At 44.7% G+C, this 21193-nt stretch overlaps 1 protein-coding gene across 7 annotated transcripts; it reads left to right on the top strand.

Moving 5' to 3' along the window:
- Nucleotides 1-174: 174 nt before the first annotated feature.
- PPIH (peptidylprolyl isomerase H) lies at nt 175-20724 on the top strand. Of its 7 annotated transcripts, none has more exons than XM_043878110.1 (10): nt 178-331; nt 669-733; nt 1026-1049; nt 1344-1388; nt 1644-1686; nt 4910-5002; nt 8110-8197; nt 8687-8727; nt 9339-9428; nt 16509-16712. In XM_043878110.1, the coding sequence occupies exons 1-9, from the start codon at nt 266-268 to the stop codon at nt 9405-9407; spliced, it is 534 nt and encodes a 177-aa protein (XP_043734045.1). In that variant the 5' UTR covers nt 178-265; the 3' UTR covers nt 9408-9428; nt 16509-16712. The 7 variants fall into 7 exon arrangements, with proteins under 7 accessions (XP_043734046.1, XP_043734045.1, XP_043734043.1 ...); XM_043878108.1 differs by lacking the exon at nt 16509-16712 and adding an exon at nt 20590-20724 and having other exon boundaries at nt 251-409; XM_043878107.1 differs by having other exon boundaries at nt 251-409.
- The last annotated feature ends 469 nt before the right edge of the window (nt 20725-21193 follow it).

The raw sequence follows: 21193 nt of genomic DNA, 5'->3' as shown, positions 1-21193 counted from the left end.
GAGTTGTTTGGGTTTCGCATTTCACACTCCGAACTCAGCGCTCAAGGAGACTCAGGTGAGGTAACACTAGTTGTCAAAACAGAAGGAAGCGCCGGCCACCCACGCAGCGCCCAGTTTGGCGTCGAAGGCGGAGAGCTTCCGGGGGCGGGGCCGGCCGTCCCCGTCTCTTCCTGCGCCTGCGCCGGAAATAAACACCTCCCTGCCGAGCAGGGGCATAGAATCGCCGGAACTCCGCGCTCCCGATTTCTGCTTCCGGGTCAGAGGCATGGCGGTGGCAAATTCAAGCCCTGTCAATCCCGTGGTATTCTTTGATGTCAGCATTGGCGGCCAGGTGAGGTCTTGGCAGCCAGCCAGCCCGATGCCAAAGAGAACGTGCACGCGGTCTGGCAGGCAGATCTCACCTCCTCAGGTGTAGCAAACTCGGGGAGCCAAAAAGTGAAATTGAACCAGCACCTACCGACCTGCGGGGCGGGGGTGAGGGAGGAGGAAGAGGAGGAGTCTTGCGCAGCCTAGCGCCGCGCTGGTGGAGGGACCGGGTGGAAAGGAAGAGTAAGCTATGGAGGCGGAGGTAGGACAGACCTAGCGGCATGGGGGCCCGAGGGTTCCCTGTTCGGTGAGGCCTTCACGGGCTTGGACTGGGCTTTCTGAACGTCTCTCGCCGGTTGCAGGAAGTTGGTCGTATGAAGATTGAGCTCTTTGCAGACGTTGTGCCTAAGACGGCGGAGAATTTTAGGTAAGGAGATGTTCTAGCTTTGCAGGATAAATCAAACGAGAAAGCTGGGCCTGTCTGTGAAATCTTCTGCCTACCTCTATCCGTTCATTCACCGTCCTTGAGATCTGACTTCTCTGGGTATCGCTCTGAATAGTAGTTCCCTTTTCAGTTTATGTTGTTAATCTGTATGCCTGGACGTCTTACCAGCCGATTGGTGGGCTGGCTAGCGCCGACGTCTCCCCTTCCCGCCGAGGGTAGGGGCGCTCAGAGTTGTGATGCCATGGCGACTGAATCGTTCACTCTTCCTTTTCAGGCAGTTCTGCACAGGAGAATTCAGGTCAGTCTCAGACGTGGTTGATTTCTCTGCTTGCTCCTGAGGGGTGTCCTGAGTATGCAGTGAGGGTATTGGGGAATCACCGGCAGGCCTTGAATGATTGCTGGTGACAGTAATAGAAGGTATTACTGTGGGTAATAGAAGGTATTACTGTGGGTCTGTCCTCAGTTCATTTGCGTTCTTCGTCCCTCTCCTCCCGACCGTCTTTAGAAGAGTATCTCTGGCTCGACTGTGTGGTAAGCTTGAAAAGCCGTGTTTACCTGTTGTCATTTGAAGTCTCTTTCTTTTTGCTTATAGAAAAGATGGGGTTCCGATAGGATACAAGGGGAGCACCTTCCACAGGTAAGACTTTCAGCAAGCCATCCTGGGGGACTTTTAGAATTACTATTAGTATTGTTTAGAATTACTTCCTTGAGTCTCTTCAGAGGAAAACAAAACCATAGCATAATTCTTAGTTCTTGAGAAGGGATGTTTTTGTGAACTCAACCATTAATTTGAAGACTTACTTAAAACCAAAGTGATAAACATTATATTTTGAAATTAATGTTATTCCAAACCACAGAATCTTCTCCCAGGATCCTTTGTTCTCTGTTTCAGGGTCATAAAAGATTTCATGATTCAGGGTGGAGATTTTGTTAATGTAAGTATTATTCCTTTCCTATTAAGGACCTATAAGTTTTGTTGTTGTTGTTGTTATTGAAGCTGCTTCTCAGGGACCTGAGAACAATAGCCAATTTGCTGGGGGAGGAGGTGGGAATGGGAATGTCCTGTGATGGCTGCTACTCACTGCATCACTAGATGACATCAGTACTTTGATTAAGTCACTGACTTCCAAATCTCAGCCTTTTGGGCTTCGAACTGACTTTCGCAGCATACCAATAGGTGATCCATGACAGACCCAAATTAATTGGTCGCATGGAATTTAGCTGGAAATCAGTTACAGTTATTTTTTTCTAAATGGGGTCAAGTCCCTTTCCAGTGAGCTAAATGCTTGTGCCCTGATTTCCCATCCGCTTCTGGTATCCCAGTGCCTGGAAAGGTGAGTTATTATTTTTTTAATCAGGTTCATTAGTGGGCAAGGCATCAGAGACAGTTCTGGAAGGATATTTTCCCTATTCACTAGGAGAACCCATTGAATTAATCCTTCATTGCTAAGCATGACTTTTCTTGCAATGAGACTATGCATCCCCATTTCAAGCCTCCTTCACTTCCACCAACCTTGCAGGCTTCTGAATAAACCAAATTTATGCTTTCTTAAAGCTACGTTTGTCCTTACCCATCCGTTTCTGTGCATGATCTTTCTTATTAATATCATTTGGTTAGTCATGTTGCTGTTTTCTTGGATCTGGGAGACATTCTTTATCCTTTACATGTATATTTAGTTTGACTCTTAGGAGTTTTTAAGATCTCTGTCTTTCCTCCCCAGATAAGTTTACAAAGTGGCAGATTTGGGGCTGAATCAGAAACAGATATGCTTTGTTTCATCTGTATAATGTTGTAAAACTGGGAAATTTTACTGGAAAGTTCTGGAGTTTTGTTTTCTCTGTTACAAATGAAAAGTAGGGGTGCACTTGGTCTGTGTTTCTCATGCAGCAACAATTGGTTGAGTCAAGTAACAACTGCCTTTAGACGGGTATGTCCTTATTATTTCACCACAGTTCCCACTACTTGCTTCCCTTCTTTATGTCACCTACTCCTATAGGCATTCAAGTTTGCAACCCCTGGCCACAACTGATTGGAGTAGGGCTTGGGGTGACCATAATCCTTTTTTATTGACAGGTAAGAAGGGCTAAGATGCTATTCTCTGTGTTCTTTCTTTTCTTCCCAAAGGCTTCTATACTGCTATATTGTCTTAGCAGGGATAGGACCAACTTTTTATGGGTCATATGTGCTCACTTGTGCCAGGCACATGTGCTCTCTTGCTGGTAGTTCTAGAGTTAGCAGTTAGTCAGCCAGAAGGCTGTCAGAGAGAAGAAATTACTCAGAGCCACCCTTAGGGCAGAAAAAATAGAATGAGCAACAGGTAGAAGCGGAATTTGAGACCTTCTAAAGTTGGACTAAGAATATTTGCTTGCTTGTTTGTTTTAATAATGTGTTTTAAAATTTTTTAAATAATTTTTTTTCTGGTTGCAAAAGAAGAGTACAAAAATGAAAATAAATTGTCTCAAGGAATACACTCTTGGCATTTTACTCTACAGTTGCCCATCTTATTGTTGCGTACATTTGTGTGTCAGATATCTTTTAACAGACTTAAACTTTTAAAAATTTGTGCTCAATCATTGTGTTTTCGCTTGTCACTGTCTTCTTCCAAAACATTCTTGCTAATTACTCCCTACTGTTCCCTTAGTGAACAGTATTTGTTCACTAATTTGTTCACAGTGAATTTATTTGATCAGTCCACTATCATTGAAGATTTAAGTTGCTTTCTGTTTCTTGTCCTGCAAATTAATTTGGTCATTTTCCCTATTCTGGCTTCTAGAGCACAGTAGACAGTGTGATTATAGAGAATGATGCAATAACTGATCTTTTCTCTAGGTTTTTTTTGAAATTGGAAAGGGACATGTTTTCTCTTCCTTCTATATGTATGTGTGTATTTATGTGTAGTTAAAGAAATCCCATGGACAGAGGAGCCTGGTGGGCTACATCCATGGGGTCACAAGAGTCAGACATGACTTAGTGACTGAACAACAATAACAACAAAGATACAATAGCTCACATTTACACAGAGCTATGTGGATTGCAAAAAGTTTTTGTCATAGACACTATTATTGCATCTTTTTGGCAATGTTGTAAGGAGTAGGTGATTTCATTTTCACTTGATAGTTGAGGAAACTGTGGCTCAGAGATAGGAAGTGACTTCCCCAGCTCATAAATGATAGATCTGGAACTCAAAGCCCATTTTTCCACTATACAGAGCTTGGTTGTACCAATAACTTTTAATCAAACAGTTTGAGAGTTTTTTCCCTTCCCTGGCTTATGTTAATCCCCTTTAGTGGTCTTTGCTCCAGTAAGGGCCCCTTGATTCTGCACTGAGTCAGTGTTTTCACATCCCATCATGTACCGAATATTCTTTTTTGCTAACTGGCTGGGAGAGATTGGTCTTTGGTAGTCTCTCAATATTAACTTTAAACCCCTGACAGGTGTTTCGTGGAAGCCAAAGGAAGAAATAGGTCTAGGAACTGGAGAGTCACAGAACCAAGCAGTCCTTTCTTTCTGTTTCTCTAGAGCTCTCTATACATGTGTATTGCAGTGTCTTTTTCTTATCCAATCCACCTTGCCGAAGGTAGTCACCTCGAACTTCCAGGTTTACACAGTACAAATTCAGCCTCCAGAGGGCATATATTCTATTTCATGCTTCCCAGAGAAGGAACTCTGGCCCTACATTCTCCCCTCAACTTCCCCTCATCTCAACTTTAGCCAGAAGGATGGTATCTTGTCATACAGACTAGACTTCCAAGAGCCCACCCACCTGCATAGTTGAGAGGAGAGGGGAAGTAGTCAGTTAAATGGATTCTCATATATGACTGCAGGCAAGAGAGTCTTTGGAAAGGGCATTGATTACATATGTAATTACTGTTTCCTATCCTCTGCTTTGCTTGTGTCTTAATCCACCTTTCTAGAGGCCCAGCTATGTGACCTGTTGTTTTTTTCTCAGTGAGGTGCCCTAGCCGAATTGGGGGCTGCATGTGCCTTGGATGGGCTTGTTTTGATTACAGGATAGGGTTAAAGAGGTGTGGCTCCCAAAGTGACCTGCAGGAATAAGAGGACTTGAAAGTAGCGAGGCTTCGGGTGCAGCAGCTGCTTCCTGTGAGCTCTGAGAGCCAACACTCACAAGTCACTAACAGTTCCTTCTCTCTGCTCAGGGAGATGGTACCGGAGTTGCCAGTATCTACCGGGGGCCGTTCGCAGATGAAAATTTTAAGCTTAGACACTCAGCTCCAGGCCTTCTTTCCATGGTAAGTGAGGACCAGTCAATGTGTGGAGCTAGGTTTGCAGCCAGCTGGATTCTGGGCCCTCTGGAGGCCCAATGCAGTCTTTTGGGACGAAAGGAAATGCTCTCCTAGCCTTGCTTAACCCAGGACTCAGCTCTGCCCTGCCCACCTCTTTCCTCAGTCTGGTTTGGTTTTGGGGGGCTGGACCCACTAGCCAGCCAGGGAACCAAAATCGAACTTTGCTGTGTGTTTTCTTACTTTGTGTGCCCAGGACTTGTGGCTGGACACTCGGCCTTGCTGCTTAGAATGCAGCCAGCTGTGCTGTCAAGACCCAGTGTTCACACACCTGTCACGCCACTCACCCCTGACCCTCCCTCACATTGCCTGCTGGCTGGTCTCCCTGTTCAGGTCACACACCACTCCTCCTCACTCCCAGGACCCTCTCTGCCCATTTACAACCCCACTCAAACATCTCGCTCCTCTCTCTGTCCCCCTGCCCACCTCCTTTAGCTCCCCCATCTACACATCCCTGCTTACTCCCCCTTCATTTCTCCTTACTTACCCCTCACTCCTCATTTTCCCTTACCCCTCTCACCTTGCTTCCTTCTCACTGTCCAACCCTGTCCCTCCCTCTTGTCATCACCTATTTTCCTCTGTTAGTTCCCCAACTCTTATTCCCCCAGACCCACTGTTTACATGCACATTCTTTGTCTGCTTGCCCATTCTTCCACTCATCCACTCAGGCATCTGTCAAGTAAAAATTGTTGATATCCACTGTTTTAGGCCTTGTGGTAAGGCCTGAGGATACAGACCTGATCCCTGCCCTCTAGGTGGGTAGCACACATGCTGAATGATGAGTCCAGTGTATAATTCCCGCCATCAGTGTACTAAGGGGAGGTCACCTCAGTGTTTGTAAGAGTACTATGAGGGCCCCAAAGAATGAGAGTAATTGCTGCGAAGATCCAGAGAAGTTCTCTACCAGATAAAACAGCCTAGACAGAAGACGTGTGACCAGAACATAGATTGTGGATAGGGGAGGGAGTGAACTAGTAGAGACCACTGGAGAGACAGGCGGGTCTAGCTCCTGAAAGGCTCTAAATGCCAGAATAAGGATGAGGTTATGTGGACTTGATTTCATGGAATGTGGAAAGCCATACACTTTTTTGAGCAGGGCTGATCGACTTTGTGTTTTAAAACAAAGATCCTGGCTACAGTGTTTGAGTGGCAGATAAGAATGAAGAGGATAGGGCAGAGAAGCCAATTAGGAGGCTGCCATAACACTCGGGTGAGCCTAGTGTAACAGACAATGTACAAACCTCCTTTTAGAAAAGTCAGGCTGGGCAAGCACTGTACCGTGCCGAAGGGGCTCAGGTGGGCTTGGGTCATCGTCATGAGAATTGGAGCCCTTCCAGGTGTGTGCCGCTATGTCAGCATCTGGGGAGGGGTCAGAAAAAAAGTGGAAGGAAACTTTGCTTTCTGCTGCTTTCAGGCTGACACTGGTTGTGTTGTCACCCACTTTGTAGCACAATTGTTCTGTTCCTCAAGAGCAGAGACTGAGTTGCATTGATCTCCTAGTCTGACTACCTGATACAGAAAGGTGCTGAGCAGATACTGATGAATGACTGAAAGATAATCAGAATAAAGTCTAATGTTGAGCATATTATCAACAACAACTTGTTTGCACTAATTCATTTTAATCTTTAGCATCCCTTTAAGAGAGTGCAAAAAACCTCTCTATGCAGAGAGGTTATCCAGCTAAACTAGATCACAGGCAGTAGTGGGGCTGGGATTCAAGATAGATCATCTGGCTCCAGAGCTTGTTCTCTGAACCAGTAAGCTATTCTGCCTGAAAGACTGGATAAATGGCAGATGAAAAACACATGTTGTATGACTGTTTTCCCGCCTGCCTACTGATAAATGTTTATACATTGAGCAGCAAGGTAGGTAGATAGGAAAAACAAGAGGGAGGGAGGGAGGGAGGGAGGGAGGAAAAGAAAAGAAGGAAGAAGAAGTGGGACCGCTGAGGAGTCTGCCCTCATTCCAGAGTTAGCTGTGTTCCCACTGGCTCAGGCAGTCCTTGCTAATGTGAGATGTTCCTGCATACATGAACAAAAACCAAAAATAGTCTCATCTCACATGGGGAATTTCTAAAATATAATGTGAAATCCCTTCTAGACAAAGTCTTTAATGTATTTCATACACATTTTCATTCCTTGAATGTTAAACACAGACTCAACTAATTTAAATCCACTAAACATCCAGTTAAGGCTAGTGACCTACCTGATGATTTCCAGTGTTGTTTCCATAGTATTACTTTTGTGAGACCTGTGCTTTTAATAGTACTAGCACTTTCAGTTTTCCATTTTCTACTCAGTTTTCAAGACAAGGGAAGTATGCAGTGAAATATTCACGTAGTTACACAGACGCTGTGGTAAGGTGGTGCTGCTGAAACATGACATGGGTTTGCTGATTGCTTTGTGTTGTCATTATATAATGCATTGTGAAGTGTGATGATACAAAAACAACTTCAAGAGAGGAAAAGGAAAGGGATATGGCTGGAGAATTTCAGATCCTCAATTTTAAAAGATAATTTTTCCTATAAAATTCAATAATAAAGGATTTGGGGTGTAGCTGTAAAAAGCACGTCGTTAATTAAACGGAATCTTTTTTCTAGCATAGCACTAGTATGGCAACTTCTTGCACCTTAAATTTTTTTATTACCATTATTTTGGGACAGTACAGAGCCATGCAGACAAAAAACAGTTTACGGCACAAGTGACAGGCTTTTTGTGAGCTGGTAGCTAATTCGTTAAATGTGATCCAGTTATTACCAGTATTGGCCTAAATACAGCAAATCAGATTCTGTAAACAATTTTTTCCATTATAAAAATTCACACTGTAGGAGACATGTGTAGTTATTGAAGGGTCTAGCTCTATGAGGGCAGAAATTGTGTATTCTGTTCCTCTCTGTGTCCTTGGGTCCTAGATCAGACCCTGGCTTACAGTCGATGCTCAGTCAGATTTGCTGAAATAGCACGGAGGAGTCAGGGCTACAGTCTCTTTTAGGGAGTTTGGCCCTTTAGCTAATGTGGCCAGGAAAACTCACAGTGTGTCTGTTTGGTTTCCATCAGGCAAACAGTGGTCCCAGCACAAATGGCTGCCAGTTTTTCATCACCTGCTCTAAGTGTGATTGGCTAGATGGGAAGCACGTGGTGTTTGGTGAGTCCTGTTCCTGTCCTAGTCCAGGTCCCCTCACCCAGCGTGGAGCTTCTAAAGGAACTGGTCCCCCAACTCTTGTGCTCGAAGGGTGTAACTGCCCTGGGTAGTAGTTAGGAAGGTGGAAGCCGTGGTGGGTGGGGAGGATATGTGGTTAGAGGGGATGACGAAAGGGCCAGATGATGTAGTGAGTAGCCACCTGGGCAATGTGTCTGTGTGGGTGTAGGTGTGTCTGCGGGGGGTGGCAGCATTAAGAAATACCACACAGGCAGCATGGTACAGTGGGGCTTTGCAATTGCTCCGACCTAGGTATGAGCCCTAATTCTGTTCCTTACTACCTATGACCTGGGAAACATTTCATTTCCACTGAATATTAATTTTGTAACGTTAATCTGAGGTTCAAATAAGATGATGGCTGAGAATGGGCCGTGGGGGGCTGGAAGATACTATGCAAATGAGAATAGTCAAGTCCAGCTCATACTCTTCCCACAGGAAAAATCATTGATGGACTTTTGGTGATGAGAAAGATTGAGGTGAGTCCTGTGGTGGTGATCTCCTCTGTCTCAGCCATTCTGGCCTCGTACTACCTGACTAGTATTGAGGAGTGGGAGAACCTGTTCGGCCAGGCTTCACAGGGAGGAGACACTGTGTGCCTCCGAAGGGTTCTGGGCCCTAAGTTAGCCTCTCTTGTGCGAACTGAGCTTTGGCCTCTGCTGACTCTTTCACCTACTTGATGCAATCCTCCTCAGCGTTGTATTCAAGGTTCTTCATGACTGAGTCCCTGCCTTCCTCTCCGTGACCTCTTTTGCCCCGTCTGCTGCTGCCACTTCCGTGTTCTAGTCACATCAGACTACTAGCCCTTCCTTAAATATGCATACACATCCCTGCCTCTTGCTCCTTCCTGCCCTGAGTCTTTGCTCATGCTGTTTCCTCTACTCTGTCTTACAACTTACTGCATTTTTATATGTCATGAGTGTGATTTTTTTTTTTTTTGAGATTGTACATTTTCTCTTTGATCTGTATTATATTCCTGTCAGATCAGCCCATGAGTCGTCAGTCCTTAGCACAGGGGCTGGGAGGCATCAGTAAGTGTGGGGTGAGGGGTGTCAGAGTGGCGGAATCACCACTGTGCTTTCTCTCCTAGAATGTTCCCACAGGCCCCAACAATAAACCCAAGCTGCCTGTGGTGATCTCACAGTGTGGGGAGATGTAGTCCAGAGGGAGACTGAAGCAGGTAAGTGTGTCTTTCCTGATCAGGAGTCAGGATCCCAGAGAGGGCAGCACGGTCTGGTGGAAAGAACTTTAGACCTGAAGATGCAGGATTGAGCTCATTTTCTCTCTGTGTGACCTAAAGAGAAGTAGATTCCCTTCCCTGAGCCTGTTTTTCTCATCTGTCCAATGGTGATAATGCCTGTCTCCCAGGGTCACTGTAAGGATCAAAAGAGGAAGGTTGAGTGGGACACTTTATTTTTCTAACACTTTATAGTTTACAAACTATCAACCTGAAAACCATCAGGCACTTTCTGACAGCACTGTTAGACACTCGTTTCATTCAGTAGTCCCATTTAGAAAGCTCTGGCTGCAGCCCTGGGTGATTGGGAGCAGCCTGGGCAGCCAGGAGACTCTCTTGTCAAGCCTCTCATCAGAACTGACGCTGTAGTCCCAGGCCCTGACTTTGTGTTTGCCAGACTCAGAGGTGAATGTGACACGTTTTTCAGTCCACAAAGACTCACTTCCTACCCAGGCTTACTACTCACCGCCCAGTCTGTGCTGGACATTGGACATGGAGAATGGGAAAAAACATTGAAAGATGCCTCCACCTTTTAGGAACTTATGGGGACTAAAAACACATTCTCAGAAGTGATCACTAGTAATATGAGTGATGTTGTTAAGTGTTAGATGAGTTCAAGAAAGAAATTGAGCACTTCCAGCTAGGTAAAGAATAGTAGTGCTCTGCCTTTCTTTCCTCTTTTTTTTCCTTAAATTTTCAAACCTGCAGGGTAATTGGAAGAATAGTACATTGAACACCTGTATACTTTTCCCCTAAATTTGCCAATATTTAGCATTCTTGTTTTAGCATTTTGCTGAGACTTTTTTGTCTTCTCCCCTCTCCTCCCATTCCCATTCCCTCTCTTCCTCTCCTATTCCTTTTCTTTCCTTTCTTTCCCTTACTTCATTTCTTTCCCATCTGGAAGTTTCGAGGACTTCTTGACACCTTACCCCTAAATACTTCAGCAAGTGACTGCTAAAAATAAGAACATCGTGCATAACCACAATAATATTGTCTGATATACAAATTCAAACTTCCCCAGTTATCCACAAAGTAAATTTTCTAAGCTCTTAAAAAAAAAGAAATCCAATCACGATTCACGTATTTCGTTTGGTTATTTATTTTTAGTTAGGAAAGCAACACGTGAAAATTTTCACACAGAACAGCTAAAACCCCCCTTCTCCTTGACAGTTCGCCCCCCACCCCCATCTGCATCCCCATCCCACTGCTCTCAGAGGTAACTGCTATATCAGTCTGATGTATGTCCATAGGGCCTTTTCTTTGCCAATCTAATTTGGGGAGGTTTTGTTTTTTCCTAAATGGCATTATGCTATTGAGTTGGCCAAAAAGTTTGTTCAGGTATGTCATATGATGTTACAGAAAAACCATATGAACTTTTGGGCCAACCCAATATTTGTTCATCATTTTATTTCCATTTGACATATGTCTGGAAGACTTTTCCTATATGATTCATGTAAAACTATGTAGTACTTAAAACAAAACTGATATGCAATATATTTGTAGCATATATCTGAATAATTACAAATTTTTAATTGTACAATTAGACTTGAATTAAGTGTACATTTCTGTGTCTTAGTTCTTATTTTTTATGTTGTGGCCATTTTGTCCCAAATATATGTTAAAAAAAATTGGCAGTGGGTTGCTTATTTTAACTTTGGTGATATCCTTTGTTAAAGAGAAGTTGTTAATTTTGATGAGATCAGAATTTTTAATCTTTTCCCTTGTGTTGTGTTTTAATCTTGTTTAAGAAGGTCCTTACTACCTCAGTCATAATGCCTAATGTTTCTGTAGTTTTTCTTACAAAAGTATCTAGAATTTATTTTTCTGGATTCTGCCATTTTTTCAAATGGAGATCTAGTCAAATACCAGAGCATTAATATGCACATTAATGACTGTGCATACCTCCATCTGTGACTTACTTTGTGTTCACAACATCTGGCACTTAAAGGCATTCAGTTAAAATTTATTACATGAGTTAATAGAGAGGGAGAATGTCAGGCATTTTGGGCATGGATCTGGTGTGAGCAAATGCCAGGGCAGGAATGCACAAGTGTGTGCTGAAAGCTCACGTGGACCCTTGTCCAGCCAAATGCTTCCTTCTCAGGCCCAGTTGACACGCTGAGCTGTCTTTTCTGCTGGTACTGGGGGCCCCAGGCTCAACCTGCCATCCCCATGCTCTCACTGCTCTTCATTCCCTCTCCCCCTCTTTTCTGGGCTGAACTAAAGTTGAACTCACTGGTCCTTTTCCTTCTAAAGACTGACCAGTGATCACCACTGGAGGACAGATCATTAAAAACAGTAAAGTTTAGAAATCCTTTTATGTTTGCAGCCTATTCTCTACATTTTTCTGAGTCCCTTACAAAAAGTTACTGGAAATCCATGTTAGGAATTTGTCTTCTGAAGGTGGCAATCATCAACCCTCCTCTCCTCACTGCTATGAGCGAACGTCATGTAAACCTTTGCCTCTATGAAACCCCTTCTTTTCAGCCTATACAACCCCAAGCAGGACAAATCCCAGGGGTGCCCTTTGATGCTCCAGAGGTCCTCTACATCCATACTGTCCAGGAGGTATTCCTTTCTGTGATGGTGGAAATGTTTTGCATCTGTGCTATCCATTATGGTAGCTTCCAGCTACATGTGACCTTTGAGCATTGGAAATGTGGCTGCTGTGACTGAGGGACTCAATTTTTTATCTTTATGTAACTTTATTAAATTTAAAGAGCAACACGTGATACCTTCAACTTAGTCTTCTAACCTTGACTTGCCCAAAATTAAATCTTTCTTAGCTTATATTTAGAGACAATAGAGTAAAAGCAATTCTGTCACTTAGTGAATATTTCTGGTGCTCAAATTCTGAGCTAAGAACCTTACTTTAATTATCTCATTTAACTTTACCAAGTTGAAAACTTGTAGGTTTTAAGGTGTAGGGAATCTAAGTGGTAGTCTGACCTTAAGGCATTCCACAGATGGGGTCCTCACTTTGGGTTTCTGAGTAATGGATTTGGGAGAAAGTGAGGAAAAGTGGTGAGTAATTCCCCCAGAAGTATGGTTTCCTTCCATCATGTTTTCTCCCCAGCTGTAAAGTTACAAATATCTCTCAATTTCTAAAGGAGTATTTCAGATCCCTCAGGTAGTGTCTGGGCGGAGTAATGTTTCACAGCCAGTATAGATGTTTTTAAGTCCTCCTAGGCAGTATTTCTCAAACTTTAGTGCACATATGAGTCACCGAGAGGTCTTGTTACGGTGCTGGTTCTGACTCAGTCGGTCTGGATGGGACCTGAGGTTTTGCATTTCTGACCAGCTCTCAGATGATGCTGACGCTGACCTGGAGTAGCAGGGCCACAGGGAAATAACAGCCTGTCTTTTAATTGTGAACTCACCATGTTCCAATCAGAAAAGACACAGGAGGAGATAATCTTTTGTTGCTATCAGTCCAGCAGGAATCTACTGCATTCAAATCAGTAATTCACTTATCAGGCATTTGAGGCCTTGTGCCTAGGCACTGGAAACAGAGGAATGTAGGAAGGAGACAGAAGACAGGTGAAGTCACTCAATCAGCTGTACCTCCTATGAAGCCCTTCCTTTCACAACTTCTGTGCTTTACCTTAGGTCCTGACCTTGGTTGTAGTGAAAACGAAGTTTTCTGTTAATATACAACTCTAGATGCAGAAACCTAGGTTTTATCTCAGTGGGTCCTTTGAAAGCTTTTTATTATGAATTTGTTTGAAAGTGAAAGTTGCTCCGTCATGTCCGGCTCTTTGCGACCCCAGGGACTAAACAGTCCTTGAAATTCTCCAGGCCAGAATACTGGGGTGGGTGGCCTTTCCCTTCTCTAGGGGATCTTCTCAACCCAGGGATCAAACCCAGGTCTCCCGCATTGCGGGCGGATTCCTTACCAGCTGAGCCACAAGAGAAGCCCAAGAATACTGGAGTGGGTAGCCTATCCCTTCTCCAGCAGATCTTCCCAACCCAGGAATAGAACTGGGGTCTCCTGCATTGCAGGCGGATTCATTACCAACTGAGCTATCAGGGAAGCGTGAGTCTTATCTTCAGGGGAATTTGGGGGCCAGTGAATTTAAAGAAAGATCTCTACTGCTTGACAACACCAGATCTGAGGATCACAGAGAGACTAGCAGGGCTGTCAGAGCGCACAGCCACTCTTTTCCAAGAGACTGTCAGGCTTTCAAAACAGGATTCTCCTGCTATAGAGTGAACTGGGTTCTTGGCTACTTACAGCCACATGGTGGAGGTGTGGGGGTGGTGGAACCTCTGTTTTGAAAGCCTGAGAGTCTCTTGGAAAAGAGTGGCTGTGCCCTCTGACAGCCCTGCTAGTCTCTCTGTGATCCCCAGATCTGTTGCTGTCAAGCAATAGAGGTCTTTCTTTACATTCATTGGTCCCCAAATTCCCCTGAAGATAAGAATCACATAGGAGCATTTATTAAGCCTACTAATTCCCAGTCGCCCTCCCCCATCCTTCAAGAGTCTGAGTGAATTTGAGGTAGGATCCAGGACGCCATGTTTGTTACAAGCATCTCAGAGGCTTCTTACCGGAGAAATGTGGCTAACCCTGTTTTAGGTGGTGCTGGATGAATGTTTTTTAATATTTGTCTTTTAAGAGAAAATATAATTAGCATAGCACATAATTTTACAGCTATCATAGCTTACAATGAGGTGTTATTCATGTTCAGATAGTCAGTAGGTTAAAAATTAATTGCACCTGTGGATGGTGGCTATGATAAGAGATGTGAAGCTTCTGTTGTGATGACTGAGTTTAAGTCCTCCCAGGCAGTATTTCTCAAACTTGAGTGCACATCCCAACCTGGGATTTCCTGTAGATTTGATACATTCCTGTAGAGGAAGATGCTGAAAGACACCTTGGCTAACCCTTCATTCATTTCACAACTAAGAACTAAATAATTAAGATAGGCTCCATGCTGCAGATGAGGCTACAAACTTGGAAAGCCCAGTTCTTGCCTTCAAGGAACTCAGTCTCTTAGGGAAACTGAAAATTACAGTAAAATAAAGCACCAGACTGGAGATTTTAAGAGGAAGGACAATGAATGCTCGTGTCTGCCTGGAGTGTTCAGGAAGACTGCAGGAGAGATGTTTCACCTGAGTACAAGAACGGAGCTTGTCGGGTAGCTAAAATGGGAGAGCATTCCAAGCACAGGGAATAGCATGAGCAAAGGTGCAAACCGCAGGAAACAGCAGGAAGTGTTAGGGAGACTGCAAGTAATTCAGTACAGCCAAAGCAAGGTGTGAAAAGCAAATAGAGGCGAGGCTAGAGGAGGCCAGGACAGATGTGAGATCCAGCGCGGGCTGACGCATTCCTATGTTAACCTCATGGTGGGGGTGAGCTTTAAGGCAGTATGTACATCTCCCCCCAGCCCCCTCCCACCCCAGGGTGAGAGTCCACCATGCTTCTGAGATTCCAAACGGTGGCCTGGCTGTCCAAAAAGAACCAGGCCAGTAGGAGCCACTCAAGGTTTTTGAGCAGAAGAACACTGTAACTGACTTTTTTTTATTCAGAAGTGTGGAGGATAGGCTAGAGGCCAGTGAGATGTCCACTGCAGCAGTCTGGCCAGAGGAGAGGTTCCACATGGAAATACGGGTCTAGGGAGCAGGGCAGCAAATATCTGTATACCTGCTGGGTGTGTAACACTGTTTGTTCCCTGCCCTGAAAGTCAGAAGCCCTGCCAGCTATAAAGGGCAGGGAGGAGAGAAAGGCTCTATTCCAGCTCCTCCAGTACAAAGGCAAAGCTCCCTGCCCTGAAACCCGGTATACAGAGTGATCCATCATGTCCATGGAATACTATATAGCTGTAAAGAGAAAGAAGTAGATCTGTATGTGTTGGCAGATTTCTAAGATACATTAAGGGACAAAGTCAAGATAGATCACATTATACAAATGATGCTGTTTATTTTAGAATTACTCTTTCAGAAATTAGTGTAGCGATGGATTGCTGAGTGGTGGTAATGGTTACCTCTGCAGGGTAAAGGTAGCTGAAGATGTTCTTTTCAGTTTATGTATGTGCTTGAATTTTCTACATTGGGCATGTATTTTATAATATACAATTCAGATACACAGAAATGCATACTGTGTATCTGCAGTTTTAACTAATCCTAGTTCCTCCAGTACTTCAGGGGCATGTGGCTAACATCAGATTGTGAATCATTCCCTGGTCCCCTCCTGGGTGTACCCAGAGTACTTGGTTCACATCTCTAGTCCCACATTTAACACAGTGTATCACGAATGTGTTGGTCTGGTTTTCTCTAGACTCAGAATTCCTTGAGGCAGGGACCATGCCTACTCACACAGTGCCTGGTCAGGGATTAGAGCTTAGGTCCCGGAGCACCATGCAACTTGTAAAGTGCAATCATACATTTTTGTACATTCTCCTTGAGGACCTGGGATTAGACTTCTGTCTGAGCCTGTGCTGTGACGCCAGGACCCACTGTGCTCTGGAGGAGGAGGAGCGTTAGCCATGTTTGGGGGGAGGGGGCAGTGGCAACTGAGTGTACTCACCCCATTCTTGTACTACAGCCAACTCCAAGGCCATAAACAGAGGGTGTGGACTTTCGTTTCTTTATAGCCCTGGGCCCAAAAGCTTCAAGGAAAAGGGATTGCTCTTTGTTCTTGCGCTCCAGAGAGCCATCAAGGTCTGGCAGAAAGCACACAGACTTTGGAGCCAAGTAGACCAGGAAGCCCCATCACTGTCAGGCCATTAAACCCCTGGGAACCCTAGTTTTGCCCTTTGCTTAATTATATATACTACACAGAATTGTGAGGGGTAAATAATAAATGAGATAGTGTATTGGCTGTAAATATTATTAATAGCTTCTTTCTTGGTTCTTATGTAATATCCCTCTCCACTCTGCTGTAGGGCACCAAAGGTCTGTCCGGTGGCAAGAATCAGAGTGGTTCTGCTTTTTGGGGACAGGAGGGTTTGGGGTGCAGAGAGCTGCGAGTGTTTTCTCTCGTGGCCTGTCCCCTCTGAGCGGCTTATCTTCCATCCCTCGCAGACCCTCCACCTCTGCCACTGCAGGCCTTCCCTTGCTCGATGGGATACTCTTGAGTAAGACAACCTGGATTGGCCCCTGTGTTGGCTTCCCTGCTGGCTGCTGCCCCATTTGATCAAGAAAGAGACCTTGGAAGCATCACAGATTCAAAACCCAAAATTTTGTGTTTAAGTTTTAAACTGTAAATAAAGTTTTTTTTTCTTTGTATGTTGTGTTCTTCTTGAATGGTTGTAATGATAGCCCTACCTCCTCATGCCTTAGCTTCAGCTAGGAGAACTGGCTCTCCCCAGAGACCAGCATGGACCAGAGGCAGGCTTTTGCTATGCAGAGTTGATGCCTCAGATTTATAAGCAGTTGTAGCAGTCCCCTCTTAGGTTAAAGCTAATCAGGCAAAGAAGACAAAATTCCAGGGCCCTTCTAGCACTTCCAAAGATGTTTCCAGTAGGTTCCATTTGGTTAGTTTTAGAGCCTGTAGGTGAAAGGTCACTAGCTTGAGATATTTGGGGATGGAAGGCCATTTGGTAGAATGTGTCTTAATCATGATGAAGTGGGAATAATTTAGTTAAAAATCTTGGTTTGAATCTGAAGTCATTTTTTAAAGTTGAGGTCTTGAGACCTTCCCCTTTCAGAACCTTGGTTTCCTCATCTGTAAAATGGGGATAATATTACCATTTTGCAGTATTGTTGAAAGGGTCAAACAAGAGAATGAATATAAGAGTAACTTGTAAACAGTAACATGCGTTGGAAGATACTTGTTTTGAAAGGAAATAGCCCAGCATAAAAAGATCCCTTTGAGTATCATGTTCAAGAGATGAAGGGAACTCCCTGGTATTGCTTTCATGAGGCAACGTGTGTGTTATCCCATTCCTACGTTCTCTTGGCTCATGGCAGGGATGACTCATAACTACTAGCAGCAGGCTACTGTAGCAGCAGAGTAGCAGAGAGCTAAATTCTCTGACACAATAGAACCAGCTTAAAAGTGCCATTTCACTGTACTAGGGGACAAGGAAGATGGTGAGATAATCAAGGGCCTCTGTTGTGTGGATATTCCCAGCTCTCTCTGGTTAAGTAAACAGGATTCAGGGAACACAGGAAAGAAGGGGCTGTGATCCAGTGGAGGAGAAATCTTCAAGTAACTAAAAGGAGTAGGATTATAAAGAGACAGGACGGAGGATGAGCAGCTGGGATCCCGAGTTGACAGTCCCCTGATGGGACACTGAATTGAATTAAACTACACTTGGCACCTATATTCTATGCCAGTGTCTGTCCTGGGCACTGGAGCTGTAAAAATGAATAAGATGTGACCCATGCTTGTGACAGGGACTAGGCATGGTTTGGATTCAGTGCAGTGTTAGAATGTGAACCCTTATGAGGGCAGGAAATTTGGTCTTGTCTTTTTTTACTGCTGTCTCCAGCACTAGAAGAGGTAAGCACCCAGTAGCCAGTAAGTGCTCAATAAATACTTGTTCCATGAATGACAGTGTTATGTTTAAGGTGCTATGGAAGCAGAGTGGAGAGATCAGGGTGAAAGGAAGAGACAACATCTGAGGTAAGTATTGGCAGATTGGTTGGAATTAACCTGGAGATAATACTTTGGCCACCTGATGCGAAGGGTTGACTCATTGGGAAAGACCCTGATGCTGGGAGGGATTGGGGGCAGGAGAAGGGGGCAACAGGATGAGATGGCTGGATGGCATCACCGACTGGATGGGCATGAGTTTGAGTAAACTCCAGGAGTCGGTCATGGACAGGGAGGCCTGGTGTGCTGCGATTAATGGGGTTGCAAAGAGTCGGACACGACTGAGCGACTGAACTGAACCCAATGGTGGGGAAGGCTTTCTAGGAAAAGGGAACTATGTTCTTGGGCCAGAGTCTATTAGAGATGGGGACCCAGTGAGTTTTGCAGAGGAGATTCTTGGAATGAACCCACTGGCTTTTCACATCTCTTAAAGGTACACACCAGAGCTGTGGTCACTCCACTGGGCTCTCAGGGTGACAGGGGGACTAGCAGAACTATGGTGTGGAGAGCTCCCACCTTGAAACAGGAGATGAATTTTGACATGAACTTTCTCCTCAGTGCTTCAGTACCATCTGCAGTGGTAGAGATGTAGTTACGAGGAAAACTAGTTTCTTATTTCTTAAATCGTTCATCTATCTTCATGTGCATTGAGCATGAAGAGAGAGCTTAGTAAAGTAATTGGATGAGTAAGTAAAGATACTTTTAAGTAACAGTTTAAAGACAAACATTACAGAATTTATTTTTCTGCTTGAGAAGCCATCCCTTCAAAGCAGTTATAGGGAAGGTTGCTCACTTATTCTCAGAGGTGCTGCTGCCATTATTCTAAGTGACTTTGTAACTCCACTTTGCAAAAAAACTCTCAAGTCTATAGGGCACACTTTTAAATATTCTCAGTGTTGGCAGAATTGCCTCTGAGGAAACATTTTCTTTTTAACAGTCAAAAGTCACCTGGAGCTGGAACAGATGAATAGCAGCTCCAGGGCCGCAGACCTTTTCCTCCTGGATTACTGGCACTGCTGCCAGTGCCGCCACCTCCGATCCATTTTCTACGTCACACCGTGTTTAATGCATTAAGATACCATGTGTCAAGGACTATGCTGGATGTCTCAGGAACTCCTAGTCCTAGAGGGAAGATGTAGTGAGTGCAGTACTGTGTGTGAGGAGAGGAAGGGTCTCCTAATCTAGTAACACCTGAGGCAAGATGTAGAGGATGAAGAATTAAGCAGGCAGAGGAAGGAAGAACAGAGGGAATAGTCTGCAGTAATTCAAAGGAAGTGATTGTAAGGTCACCTGGAAGCTTGGGCAGGGGATGTGAAAGAAGAGTGGAAGCTACGTTTAGAGGTCATGCAAGGTCCTGCCAACCACGTGAAGGAATCTGGACAATCCTGTGTGTGGTGTGGTCACTGAAAGATTTTAAGTAAGACAGTGTCATGATTGGTGGTTTCAAAAGAACACTGGATGTTGGTGTGGGGACTATTAGAGTAAGAAAGAGCAACACTGCCTAGGCCACAGCGGTGCTCTAAGCCAGGGTTTGGCAGGCCAGGTATTTTCTATTTTTCAGTGGTTCATGAGCTAAGGATGTTTAAATAGCTGGGGGGAAAGGGTTTAAGCAGTTGGAAAATCTAAATATTTTGTGACAAAAAATTGCATGATATTCAAATTTCAGTGTCCGTAAGTTACTTTTTGGGCGGAACACAGATGCACTTGTTTACTGATTGCCTGTGGTTACTTTCAGGCTCTATAAAGTTGAGTGGTTGAGACAGAATCATCTGACCCCTAGAGAAAAAGTGTGCCTACCCCTGCTCTGGGACTTCCCAGGTGGCTCAGTGGTAAAGAACCTGCCTGTCAATGCAGGAGACATGAGTTCAATCCCTGGGTTGGAAAGATCACCTGGAGAAGGAAATGGCAACCCACTCCAGTGTTGTTGCCTGGGAAATCCCACAGACAGAGCAATATGGGCTGCAACCCACAGAGGTCACAGAGAGTCGGACACGACTTAGCAACTAAACAACCACCCCTGCAATGAGCACTAGATGATAATGGCCTACAGTAGAGTAGCAGCAGTAGGAATAAAGACTAGATTGGTATTTAGAGATTTTCTATGACTGATTCAGGGAGGCGTTTAGGAGGTGGAATTGACAGGATAAATGATACGGATGGGGTAAGGACTACCACACTAGCCTCCTAGTTGGCTTCCCTACTTCCAAGTTTCCAACCCATTCTTTACTCCCTAGCATTACAAAAAAAAAAAAAAAAAACCCTCATTCCAGTCCCTATTTCAACTCTAAAATTACCCTTCTCACTATTGCCCTTAAGTTTCAGATAAAATGTTCCTAATTTAACTCTGCCTTCCTGTATAACCCAGCGTCTTCATTCTGGTCCTATGTAACTACTTGCATTTCCCCCAGACCCCGTTCTCTTCTTCCCTCTATGCCTTTGCATAAACCTCCACGTGCTTTAAGTCGACCCTACCTTTTTCCCACGGCCACTCCCAAAACGCTTTGTGCATTAACAGCGCTGGGGTGTTTGGTATGTCGCATTTTGAATTTATGCCTTCACCCCTAGGCTGAGTTTAAGAAGGCTGCAACTGGCGAACTTGTTCATCCCCAGGAGATAGCAGACGCCTAATAAAGAACGAAGGTGAAGGGTTTCATCTACATCATGTAGCAACTTCAATTATGGCTGTTGTAAGAATAAAATGCCTAGCTTGCTCAATAAACGTGAGTTGAAATTAAATCATTTTTGTGGCCAATACAAAAAGACGTGAATACTTGACAAGACAGTCCTCCTGTGCTTGGAAGGCAGGTCCCCGTGGAGTACACCCCCGCCCTCCGCCCTCAATATTTTTAACAGGGGCTTCCTAATAGCTAGCGTGATCCCCCCCCCCCCCCCCCGCAGAGTGACCGGTTCGCCGTAAACCGACGCTTTTTGAATGCAGACGTTTAAGTCTGTTCCAGAAACTCTCGGCTATGCCGCGAGTACACGGCCATTGTAGAAAAGACGGCTCTATCTGCAGTAATGGTCTGAGGTCACAGGGACCATATTTGGAGCAGGACGGGAGGGAGGCCTTCTCCACATGCAGCTACGGTGTCGTCGGGCCCCGTTCCAAGCCCCCAGGTCAGGCCGGGTAATCCCGGGGCGGGCATCTGGCCGTACCTTTCCTTCAGCC

Source organism: Cervus elaphus, chromosome 20 (genome assembly GCF_910594005.1).
Source record: "Cervus elaphus chromosome 20, mCerEla1.1, whole genome shotgun sequence".
Taxonomy (NCBI): domain Eukaryota; kingdom Metazoa; phylum Chordata; class Mammalia; order Artiodactyla; family Cervidae; genus Cervus; species Cervus elaphus.
This window is presented reverse-complemented; position numbering and strand designations above follow the sequence as displayed.

Excerpts from the sequence above, each read along its gene's own strand:
- PPIH (XM_043878108.1), top strand. The coding sequence starts at position 266 with ATGGCGGTGGCAAATTCAAGCCCTGTCAATCCCGTGGTATTCTTTGAT. Across the intron at positions 1,389-1,643 it reads AAGGGGAGCACCTTCCACAG|GGTCATAAAAGATTTCATGA; the intron begins GTAAGACTTTCA and ends TCTCTGTTTCAG. Across the intron at positions 1,687-4,909 it reads AGGGTGGAGATTTTGTTAAT|GGAGATGGTACCGGAGTTGC; the intron begins GTAAGTATTATT and ends CTCTCTGCTCAG.